Source organism: Zea mays, chromosome 1 (assembly GCF_902167145.1).
Source record: "Zea mays cultivar B73 chromosome 1, Zm-B73-REFERENCE-NAM-5.0, whole genome shotgun sequence".
Taxonomy (NCBI): Eukaryota; Viridiplantae; Streptophyta; class Magnoliopsida; order Poales; family Poaceae; genus Zea; species Zea mays.
In genome coordinates this window covers 15,009,854-15,021,212 of record NC_050096.1, presented here as the reverse complement: position 1 = coordinate 15,021,212, position 11,359 = coordinate 15,009,854, and the positions used below count along the sequence as shown (strand labels likewise).

General features: G+C 49.6%; 1 protein-coding gene across 3 annotated transcripts; it reads left to right on the top strand.

The window, feature by feature from the left end:
* The first annotated feature begins 458 nt into the window (after nucleotides 1–458).
* On the top strand, nucleotides 459–5,576 carry LOC100193223 (uncharacterized). 3 transcript variants are annotated; one of them, XM_008650466.3, is made up of 7 exons: nucleotides 459–848; nucleotides 3,062–3,191; nucleotides 3,455–3,592; nucleotides 3,722–3,855; nucleotides 4,382–4,507; nucleotides 4,597–4,700; nucleotides 4,844–5,573. In XM_008650466.3, the coding sequence occupies exons 1-7, from the start codon at nucleotides 574–576 to the stop codon at nucleotides 5,215–5,217; spliced, it is 1,281 nt and encodes a 426-aa protein (XP_008648688.1). In that variant the 5' UTR covers nucleotides 459–573; the 3' UTR covers nucleotides 5,218–5,573. The 3 variants fall into 3 exon arrangements, with proteins under 3 accessions (XP_008648688.1, XP_008648725.1, NP_001131846.1); XM_008650503.4 differs by having other exon boundaries at nucleotides 516–848; nucleotides 2,952–3,191; NM_001138374.1 differs by having other exon boundaries at nucleotides 536–848; nucleotides 3,398–3,592; nucleotides 4,844–5,576.
* Nucleotides 5,577–11,359: the final 5,783 nt, after the last annotated feature.

Here is an 11,359-nt window from a genome sequence, read left to right as displayed (position 1 = left end):
GGGCATATTTTTGTTCATCTTTTCATGAGTCATGTTACCTATCATGTCAGATTATGTAACTTCAGATATTTCTGTTTTTGTGAGAGAAGTACCAAAATAGTTTCACTTTATGGCTACTCTCAGATGTGTTCTTGCCGCTGCCACTAATCATATAAGGGTAACACTGTATTTGTTAGCCAACAATTTTGAGATATTAAAGTCGGTGATAATATAATTGTTGTTCGTTTCTATGTAATCGTTGTACACTAACGTTTTATTGAATATTTTGTTGTGCCGTTGCAAGGCACGAGCACATACCTAGTTGTTTTTGAATACCCACAGCAACGCTGGCAGAATCCTTCTTCGATTTTTATTTTGAGAACCTTCAAGATTTCAACAGGTTTCCCAGCCAACGTCCTCCGAGGGCCGCGATAGAGCGGGTTGCACCGTAGCGTCCCGCCAAAAACCCACTTGGGCCCGGTCCATCTCATATGCACATTTCACTCTGGGTCCTGGTCTTCTCAGCCCATTCCCACCGGCCAGTCGGCCACCCACCGTGCCTCGTCGTCGCCGCAGCCCGCACCTGCAGCCGCCATGTGGAGGGGCGGCGCCACCACCGCCTTCGTCGCTAGGGCCCTCCGCTCGCGCCTCCTCCTCGACCCCATCCACCACCCGGTCACGTCGCTCGCTCCTATTTCTTCGGCGCGTACCTCTTCCTCTTCCACCTCGTCCACTGCCGCGGCGAACACCATCGTGGAAGAAGCGGCGGTGGCGGCGGCTGTATCCGTTTCGCAGCATACCGGATCCATCTCCGACGCGCTACGGCACTATGGGAAGTGCTACCGGGAGCTCTCGAAAGTCCGCCTCAGGTGCACGATTTTCTCCCCCTTCAGCGCGCCTCTCTTACCCATGGATCTGTTGTAGGTCGCTTTTCGTTGCCGCTCGCAAAAAATATCCCACCATTCGTCGAACTTGCTTTATTGCTTCGTTTAAGCAGCATGCAGTAGATGAAATAACCAAGTGCGGCTATTAAGACGGTCTCCAGCAGGTAGGGTAAAATAGGGGACGTGGAATTGCAGAGTGAAGTTTGAAACAGAGGATAAGACAGAGGATCTGCTAGAGATAGCCTAACATGTTTTGCATTATTTTTCGTGGACCCAATATTTTGAAATGCCACTTATAAACTGAATAAAACACCATCATTTCATGAGACTGCAGATATCACTGGATAGGTACTGCTTCACTCGGTTTACTGTGGTTCCTAGAGTCATATGAAGCTGTAGATCATTATAGAATAAAACGCCATCATTTTGAAATGACAAAAGTTTGTTAATGGAGTACTCGGTTCTCTTTCCTTGTTAACATTTGAATCATTATAGAGTATGGACTATGGGTAGGGTATGTTCTTTGGTACTTTTGTTGAATTCTGAGAAAATTAGAACTAGGATTTTGTATGCACAACTTTGACTCATGCTTACCAAAATTGAGCAAAAACCTGTTGATGAGTATTTAATGTATGTATCGTGTATAATCCATATGCTCACTTTTATATGGACTTGTTGCTAAGTGAGAATTCTGCTGTGGCTGATTCTGTCCATGCTCACTTAACCCTTGTGATGCTTTTTTCTGCAAACATTTGATCTTTAATAATATTCTAAGTTAGCTAGGAACTTTGAATAATATGCTTCTTATATCTGCGGTAGGCATTTTCTTTCATGTTTCATTCTACATGAGCATGGACGCTAAATGTTATTTCTGCTGATACTAATTCTACACGAGCATACTGCACTAGCTAATCTCAACTATGTCCGATTCCATAGATAGGAAAACTGCCACGTTACTTAACTCTTAGAACATTAGATAGTACCACTCCACTCTTTTCTAGTTAGAGTGTGTAATTTTAATTGAGACAATTGTTCAATTTCAATTTGTGGCAGTGCATACTTGTCATTGTTCCTGTTTTAAAAATGCTAAATCAGCACATGGAACCATAATAATATCCATTGTCTGTAAAATGGTCTTTTCTCTAGAAATAAATACCAAACAAACAATCTTGACTCCGAACAAGTTTATACAAAAAATACCAATATTTCTGTTACTAAATAAGTATCATTAGATAAATAATGAAATATATTTCCATATTGATGCCATGAACATTGATAATCTTCTCCATAAACTTAGTCCCTTAAGATAGTTTCATTGATGACAGAACTAGAATGACATTTTTGGAACAGAGAGTTCCTGTCTGCCTGTTGTCTACATATAAAAATAGCTATATAAAGCACCATTATAATGGTATAGAGCTAACATCAATACCGTGGTAAGAAAGTTAAGTCCCATTTTGGTATAACTGAGATATTTGGTACTGGTAGTGGACAGGTGAGCAGGATGTTTGTTTCCCCCAGGGAACAAAGATTTTTTAAGATAACAACGGATTATTTGATCCAAATCTCTGGCTCCATGTGTTGAGTTTTCATGTTTTGACTGCATATCAGTTATCACATATTCACATATGTGGTGTAGATCCTTATTTGTTGAATCTATACAAACTTCCAAGTCAAACGTAATCCCTGACATGGAACTTGCTAACCTGCTATGTTCAGCTCTGTGCTCTTCATTCCATGTTCAATTGTTCCTTGTTACAACTTTCTGTTTTGAAATCCATAGGTTGTATTCAGACTGTAAGCCAGATTTCTTTCTTGGACAGTCCATCTGTTGCTACTTGCTAAGAAATATGGTGGTTCATTATTTCTTTGAGCAGAACTTTAGGATTTGTCACTCGGTGTCTTACCAACATTTAAGTCCTAGGGACATTGTCACTTTTCAGTGAGTTGGGATTTTCAATCCCAGATTGCTATGAGGGTGTCAAAGTTTTCAGTTGTACAACCTTTTCATGTAGTGCAAGAATTGTTGATTCACATGTCTCTAGATATTGTATAGCAGTGTGGCATCTAACTTGGATCTTGGAATAGGTTCAGTGAATCTTGTGATTCAGGATTCAACCTTGCCTACTAATTTTGGGCCCCTTGTAACTGATGACTGAAGATATAATTTCTAATATCGATCCAACATTCGTATTTAGTGCTCTTGTTGTGGCAACTTCGGGGGCTGGTTATGTGCTTGGTAGTGGCAACATCGTGGATATTGCTGGACTTTGTTGCACATGTGCTGGTACAATGATGGTTGCAGCATCTGCAAATACCCTCAACCAGGTACACATTTCATACTTTTTGACATGCTAAATCAATATACGTTGTACTAAAATGCATGCAAATCTTTGGTTCTTCATGATCCTGCATCAAATACTGATTTTCTTAATATATCCTCCTTCCCACACATTGCGTCGTATCTGGAATTCTGGATTTGGAGCTATTGCCTATATGGATAACTCTGGTTGAACATGCTGTACTTACTTTAGCTGCCCCCCCAAAACAACTCAGTATTCTCTCTGATCAATAACAACGCCTACTTTCAGGTGTTCGAGATAAAAAATGATGCTAAAATGAAAAGGACAATGCGACGTCCCCTGCCATCTGGTCGCATCAGTCCTGCACATGCTGCAATGTGGGCTACAAGTGTTGGAGTTGCAGGAACAGCTTTGTTGGCCTGGAAGGTTCTTGCTTTCTCTTTGCATTCAATATGTATTTATATTCTACCTTCTTTTGAAATTTACTAAACTGTGAAGTAGATAGAAAGTTGACACTGGAACTAAACATGCAAAAAATTGGCAAGGTTTGTGCAGGCTAATGGCTTGGCAGCTGGGCTTGCAGCTTCTAACCTTGTTCTGTACGCATTTGTTTATACGCCGTTGAAGCAAATACACCCTGTTAATACATGGGTTGGGGCAATCGTTGGTGCCATTCCACCACTTTTGGGGTAAGTTACTGACCGTTTCTGGTAGATGCAATTTGAGTAGTTGTTGTGTAATGACACACTATATATTTTCTGCATAGAAGAAAATATGTAACTGACAATAGTTGGTCTGTATAGAAGGAAAGGTTCTCTCAGTAGCATTCAAATTGTGAATTTGATTCCACTTTGTAAATGCATGAAGCACAGTCCCTACTATAGTTGAACTTGTTTCTCTGGGGTGCTTGGAGCATTGGACTATGGTGTATAGCTGTACAAGCGAAAGTATGACATGCATTTGATATGCTCTCCTAAGAATCAAGTTGTCTATTGTTAGTCAGGGCATATCATGACTGCATTAAATAAGCTTGATGGAATATGAATGACTCTGAAATATCTCATATAAATAGTTTCTGGAAACATTCAAGTGTGTTTGGTCAATTCTTGCTGTAGAGTATTTTGTTGTGATCCTGTTTGATGTGTTGGATATTTCAATCGAGCTGTATACATCTTTTGTAAGATGTGACCCTTTACTGTCTCTTCCTCTGTACAGGTGGGCGGCAGCTTCAACTGAACTGTCACTAAATGCCATGATACTCCCTGCCGCATTGTACTATTGGCAAATACCTCATTTTATGGCTCTTGCGTACTTATGTCGAAACGATTACCTTGCTGGAGGGTAATTTACTTGTCCTGGTTCGTTACTAGCAGATGTATCTGTAAAGAGTCTACGAAAATTGTGGCCATGTGACTGACTGTTTGGTGCAGGTATCGAATGTTTTCTTTTGCTGATCCAACTGGTAAAAGAACTGCATGGGTGTCGCTAAGAAATTGTCTGTACATGCTACCTTTGGGTTTATTTGCATACAACTGTAAGTACTAACCATATTGAATTTCTAGTTTCATTTTTATGTGTGTGTGTGTGTGTGTGTGTGTGTGTGTGTGTGTGTGTGTGTGTGTGTGTGTGTGTGTGTGTGTGTGTGAATTTGAGATCTTATGGAATTAACCCTTGTAGGGGGCCTCACATCTGAGTGGTTTAGTTTTGAAGCTTCACTCCTAACATTAGGCCTTACCATTGGATCTCTATCATTTGTGCTGAAACCAAGTCCAAAGACTGCGAGGAGAATGTTCTATGGTAGCCTGCTGTATCTCCCTGCCTTCATGGCTGGGCTTCTGTTGCATCGGCTGCCAAATGAACAAAAGGCGCACAACTTGGCTGAGAAAAGTGAACTGGACGGAGTTCTGTACGGGGCCGATCTGCAGGACAAAGAAAGAGCCACACAGAAACGCCAAGACAGGAATCCTTCCAGCATGCAATCACGCCCTCCGGTTGCATATGCTTCTGTGGCTCCATTCCCTTTCCTACCGGTGCCCATATATGACTCATGAAAAGTTTCCCTGGTTCTTCCTGCAGCAGTGGGACAGTCAGAGCAATGTATTCATGCACTTTTGGCTTACATGAATTTCTGCCACCAAGAGTTCTTTGGTGCGTCTGTTGTTAAAATTATAGGATAGTTTTTTAATGGATTGAGCTTTTTGCGGCTCACCTAAAAGTAAAAAAAAAGTGCTGTGGACACTCGTTCTGATGCCTCGGGTAACACGGATATGCTGATGTACTCTTGTGCTTTTCTTGTAAGATTCGATGTCCGGAAACATGCAATAATTGACCGTAGACAGAAGTAACATGGTAATGGACATTTAGGGCGTGTTTGGTTTGAGGAATGAAGTGATTTATCTTCTTCTCACTTATATTTTTTTTTTGGTTTATTGAATAGAATGAGTTGATCCATCACTGCCCCATTCCTTGTAAGCTAATAATTAGTATATACATGAGGAATGGGTTGATTTACAAAAATTGATGCAATAAACTTATGATGGATCACCTTTTGAAGTATTGAGTGACTCTACAAACCAAATACATCATTAAATTTCATGTAAAACGGTGGTTATGATGACGGCACATCTATAGGTCATGACAACGTTGACATCATGATGCGGTTTTTTAAGTAAAAAATATAGCTAAGACACATGTATGTATAATAAAGTGTATGTAAACCTTGTATCTCATTCAATAAAAAATCTCTAAGTTATGTGGGTTCTACTAGTGAAGTTGTGTCTTAGGTCTAGAAAACCAAGCGAGAGGTGTGTCCTAATGAAGACATTTTTTCTTTGTTTCTTTACACTTATCTCTTTAGACATACTTTAAGACATGATGCATTAATATGTATTGTATACGTTCTTAGAACTGATACTAAGAACTAGCGAGTTGGTCCACGTAAATACAGCTGGAGCTACTTTGCTTTATTTATGATTAGATTTTATTTTAATATTCTTTTGCAAATACTTTATTTATTTATTTATTTTATCATTGTTTTTCCCTTTTGACTAAAAGCTACCATCATCTTTCTCGTTTTTCCTTTTTTCTATTATTATCTCGTTGCTGCGCAATTTCAGCTAATGCTAAATCAAGTAGCCTTTGGTCTCATCTTAAGAGAATTCTATTGTAGATAAAGTCATACCATGGATATTTTGTTGTAGTGGTAGATATGACTTGTCATATAGACCCGTCATAACAACCAATATCAAAGTTTGTGCCATTAAATATGATATAGTTGGTAACTAGTGTATTAGTATGTACTTTGTAATACTTCCTAGTATTTTAGCATGCTCAAGAGTGGCTACATGATCAATGTCACATATCAAATAGTGGTCTTGAGTATGCATGTTTCCTATATCGTGGCAACAGTGGACCTATCAAAACATAACATCACACATCACATCTAATGTGATGTATGTGAGTCTTATCGAAGTGCTAACACTATTATGCCATTGGGAGTAGACTTTGAACGTAGTGTTGTACCTTCGGGGGCTATCGTGCCCTTAGGATAGGGGCTACTATATTCTTTGATCTTGCAGGTACTTTTGTACTTAGTTGTTTTGGGAACTCCTTTGTCCTCTTGAAAGCCTCAAGCACCAAGATGGCCTCGAGACCTAGCCATAGGGATTATCCAAGGCTAGGGGCCTTAGAGATCCAAGGCCAACGTAGATAGGGGTGGACGTTTGGGTTGGCAAAAAAATTCGGATTAAGTAATTCGGGTCATTTAAATTTCGGGTTTTGAGTATTGTCGGGGACCATAATTAGGGGTACCCTCAAGACTCCTAATTCTCAGCTGGTAACCCCCATCAGCACAAAGCTGCAAAGGCCTGATGGGTGCGACTAAGTCAGGGATCGGTCTATTCGAGGGACTCAATCACGCCTCGCCCGAGCCCAGCCTCGGGCAAGGGCAGCCGACCCCGGAGGATCTCCGTCTCGCCCGAGGCCCCCTCCAGCGACGAACATACTCCCGGCTCTCCCGAGGCCCAGTCTTCGCCAAGAAGCAACCCTGGCCAAATCGCCACACCAACCGACCAAATCGCAGGGGCATTTAATGCAAAGGTGGCCTGACACCTTTATCCTGACGCACGTCCCCCAGTCGACAGAGCCGAAGTGACCGCAGTCACTTCGCCGCTCCACTGACCGGCCTGACAAAAGGACAGCGTCGCCTGCGTCGCTCCGACTGCTGTGCCACTCGACAGAGTGAGGCTGACAGACAGTCAGGCCCGGCCTCAGGCACCATAGGAAACTCCGCTTCGCCCGACCCAGGGCTCGGACTCGGGCTCAGCCCCGGAAGACGGCGAACTCCGCTCCGCCCGACCCAGGGCTCGGACTCGGGCTAAGCCCCGAAAGACGGCGAACTCTGCTCCGCCCGACCCAGGGCTCGGACTCGGGCTCAGCCCCGGAAGACGACGAACTCCGCTCCACCCGACCCAGGGCTCGGACTCGGGCTAAGCCCCGGAAGACGGCGAACTCCGCTCCGCCCGACCCAGGGCTCGGACTCGGGCTAAGCCACGGAAGACGGCGAACTCCACTCCGCCCGACCCAGGGCTCGGACGCGGGCTCAGCCCCTGAAGACGACGAACTCCGCCTCGCCCGACCCCAGGGCTCAGACTCAGCCCTGGCCTCAGCCGACGGTCTCCGCCTCGCCCGACCCAGGGGCTCGGACTCGACCTCGGCCTCGGAAGACAGACTCGACCTCGACCTCGGAGGAGCCTCCACATCGCCCAACCTAGGGCACGGACCGACCACGTCAACAGGAGGCCCCATCATTACCCTACCCCAAGCTGACTCAGGCTACGGGAAACAAGACCGGCGTCCCATCTGGCTCGCTCCGCCAGACAAGCAATGATGGCGCCCCGCACGCTCTATGACGACGACGACTCTCAGCTCCCTTACGGAAGCAAGAGGACGTCAGCAAGGACTCGACAGCCCCGACAGCTGTCCTTCCGCCAGGCTCCAGCGCTCCTCCGACGGCCACGACACCACACGAACCAGGTGCCAAAACCCCTCCGGTTGCCACGATGGCATGTACTTAGGGCGCTAGCTCTCCTCCGCTAGACACGTTAGCACTCTGCTACACCCCCATTGTACACCTGGATCCTCTCCTTACGCCTATAAAAGGAAGGACCAGGGCCCTCTTACAGAAGGTTGGCCGCGCGGGGAAGAGGACGGGACAGGCGCTCGCGTGAGGCCGCTCGCTCCCCCTCCCGCGTGGACGCTTGTAACCCCCTACTGCAAGCGCACCCGACCTGGGCGCGGGACAAACACGAAGGCCGTGAGATTTCCACCTCTCTCACGCCCGTCTCCTTTCCCCCTTCGCGCTTCGTCTCGCGCCGACCCATCTGGGCTGGGGCACGCGATGACATTTCACTCGTCGGTCCAGGGACCCCCCGGTCTCGAAACGCCGACAGTTGGCGCGCCAGGTAGGGGCCTGCTGCGTGTTGACGAACAGCTTCCCGTCAAGCTCCAGATGGGCAGTCTCCAACAACCTTTCCAGCCCAGGACGGTGCTCCGTTTCGGGAGTCTTGAGTTCATGTCCCTCGACGGCAGCTACGACATGATACTCCTTCCCCTGCCGTGCGACAACGACAATGGCGGCCGACAGCCCGCCCGCCGGCGGCGGAATCGACGACGTCTTCCCCGCGTGGTGGAAGAACAACATTCGAGCTCACCCCGCCCTCTCCCCCGCCGACGGAGGAGGAGGCGGGGCAACCAAGGCCAAGTAGGAGGCGGCACCTCGTCGGCTGTCGAGCGAGTCGACAGCGCCGGCGCCCCAACGAGGGGCACGTCGGGCGTCGACCTCGCGTTTGAGACGAAGACGAGCGCCGTCTCCCCGCAACACGCCGATTCCAAGCAAACGGACGACGCCAGCACGCTTGCGAAAGGCTTGCTGGGCGTCACCCTCGTACCTGAGACGACGGTGTAGTCAGTCCCTGACGTGACTGTGTCACCGCCCGTCGACCAAGAGGTACCCACCGATTCCCATCTCGCGCCTTTTGGATTCAGCCTCGACCCGCCGAGCGGCTTCGCTTTGGCGGACGCCCTCGTAGAGGCGAGTCCAAACCCTCTGGGGTTTCGTATGCGGTCACCCTGGGACCGGTTGACGGACGTCTCGACCTACGGGCCCTCTGGGTCCGAGGAAGATGACGTGCCCGACTTCTGTTGGGATTTCTCCGGACTTGGTAACCCCAGTGCCATGCGGGACTTCATGACCGCATGCGACTACTGCCTTTCCGACTGTTCCGACGGTAGCCGCAGCCTCGGCGACGAGGACTGCGGCCCAAGTCGTGAATGTTTCCACGTCGATCTAGGGGGTCCCTCCGAAGGCAACCATCTTGGTATGCCGGAGAACGGTGATCTCCCTAGGCCTGTGTCTCGCGTTGACATCCTACGGGAGCTAGCAGTGGTCCCCGTTCAGGCGGGGGGTCATGACCCACAGCTCGAGCAAATCCGCGGGGTGCAGGCCAGGCTCGACGAGGGAGCAGGAACACTTGAGCCGATCCGCCGGGACGTCGGGCAGGAATGGGCGGGCCAACCTCCGGCCGGAGAAGTGCGTCATCTACCCCAGGGCTTCCAGCACCACATCGCCGATGATGTCAGGGTGAGGCCGCCACCCGCTTCCAGTGGAGTCGGCCAGAACTTGGCTGCAGCGGCAATGCTCCTCCGCGCGATGTCGGAGCCATCAACCACCGAGGGGCGGCGAATCCAGGGAGAGCTCAAGAATCTCCTGGAGGGCGCCGCGGTCCGACAGGCCAAAAGCTCCGCCTCCCGAAGGCAGGGGTACCCCTCGGAACATCGCGCCGCGACTTCCCGATTCATGCGGGAAGGCTCGGTCCACACCGGGCGCACGCGCAACACAGCGCCTGTGGCCCCGGGTCGCTTCGGCAACGAGCACCATCACCGCGACCGTCGGGCCCACCTCGACGAGAGGGTGCGCCGAGGCTACCACCCCAGGCGTGGGGGACGCTACGACAGCGGAGAGGATCGGAGTCCCTCGCCCGAACCACCCGGTCCGCAGGCTTTCAGCCGCGCCATACGACGGGCGCCGTTCCCGACCCAGTTCTGAACCCCGACTACTATCACAAAGTACTCGGGGGAGACAAGGCCAGAACTGTGGCTCGCGGACTACCGGCTGGCCTGCCAACTGGGTGGAACGGACGACGACAACCTCATCATCCACAACCTCCCCCTGTTCCTCTCCGACACCGCTCGCGCCTGGTTGGAGCACCTGCCTCTGGGGCAGATCTCCAACTGGGACGACCTGGTCCAAGCCTTCACCGGCAATTTCCAGGGCACATATGTGCGCCCTGGAAACTCCTGGGACCTCCGAAGCTGCCGGCAGCAGCCGGGAGAGTCTCTCCGGGACTACATCCGGCGATTCTCGAAGCAGCGCACCGAGCTGCCCAACATCACCGATTCGGATGTCATCGGCGCGTTCCTCGCCGGCACCACTTGCCACGACCTGGTGAGCAAGCTGGGTCGCAAGACCCCCACCAGGGCGAGCGAGCTGATGGACATCGCCACCAAGTTCGCCTCTGGCCAGGAGGCGGTTGAGGCTATCTTCCGGAAGGACAAGCAGCCCCAGGGCCGCCCACCGGAAGATGCCCCCGAGGCGTCAACTCAGCGCGGCGCCAAGAAGAAGGGCAAGAAGAAGTCGCAAGCGAAACGCGACGCCGCCGACGCGGACCTTGTCGCCGCCGCCGAGTACAAGAACCCTCGGAAACCCCCCCGGAGGTGCCAACCTCTTCGACAAGATGCTCAAGGAGTCGTGCCCCTATCATCAGGGGCCCGTCAAGCACACCCTTGAGGAGTGCGCCATGCTTCGGCGCCACTTCCACAGAGCCGGGCCACCCACGGAGGGTGGCAGGGCTCGCGACGACGACAAGAAGGAAGATCACCAGGCAGGAGAGTTCCCCGAGGTCCGCGACTACTTCATGATCTACGGTGGGCAAGCGGCGAACGCCTCGGCTCGGCACCGCAAGCAAGAGCGTCGGGAGTTCTGTTCGGTGAAGGTGGCGGCGCCAGTCTACCTAGACTGGTCCGACAAGCCCATCACCTTCGACCAAGCCGACCACCCCGACCACGTGCCGAGCCCGGAGAAATACCCGCTCGTTGTCGACCCCATCATCGGCGACGTCAGACTCACCAAGGTCC

What these genes read in the sequence shown, in the direction of transcription:
- LOC100193223 (NM_001138374.1), top strand. Translation starts at nt 574, where the DNA reads ATGTGGAGGGGCGGCGCCACCACCGCCTTCGTCGCTAGGGCCCTCCGC. An exon ending in CTCTCGAAAGTCCGCCTCAG is followed by an intron (nt 849 to 3,061) that starts GTGCACGATTTT and finishes ATTCGTATTTAG; the next exon opens with TGCTCTTGTTGTGGCAACTT. An exon ending in GCCATTCCACCACTTTTGGG is followed by an intron (nt 3,856 to 4,381) that starts GTAAGTTACTGA and finishes TCCTCTGTACAG; the next exon opens with GTGGGCGGCAGCTTCAACTG.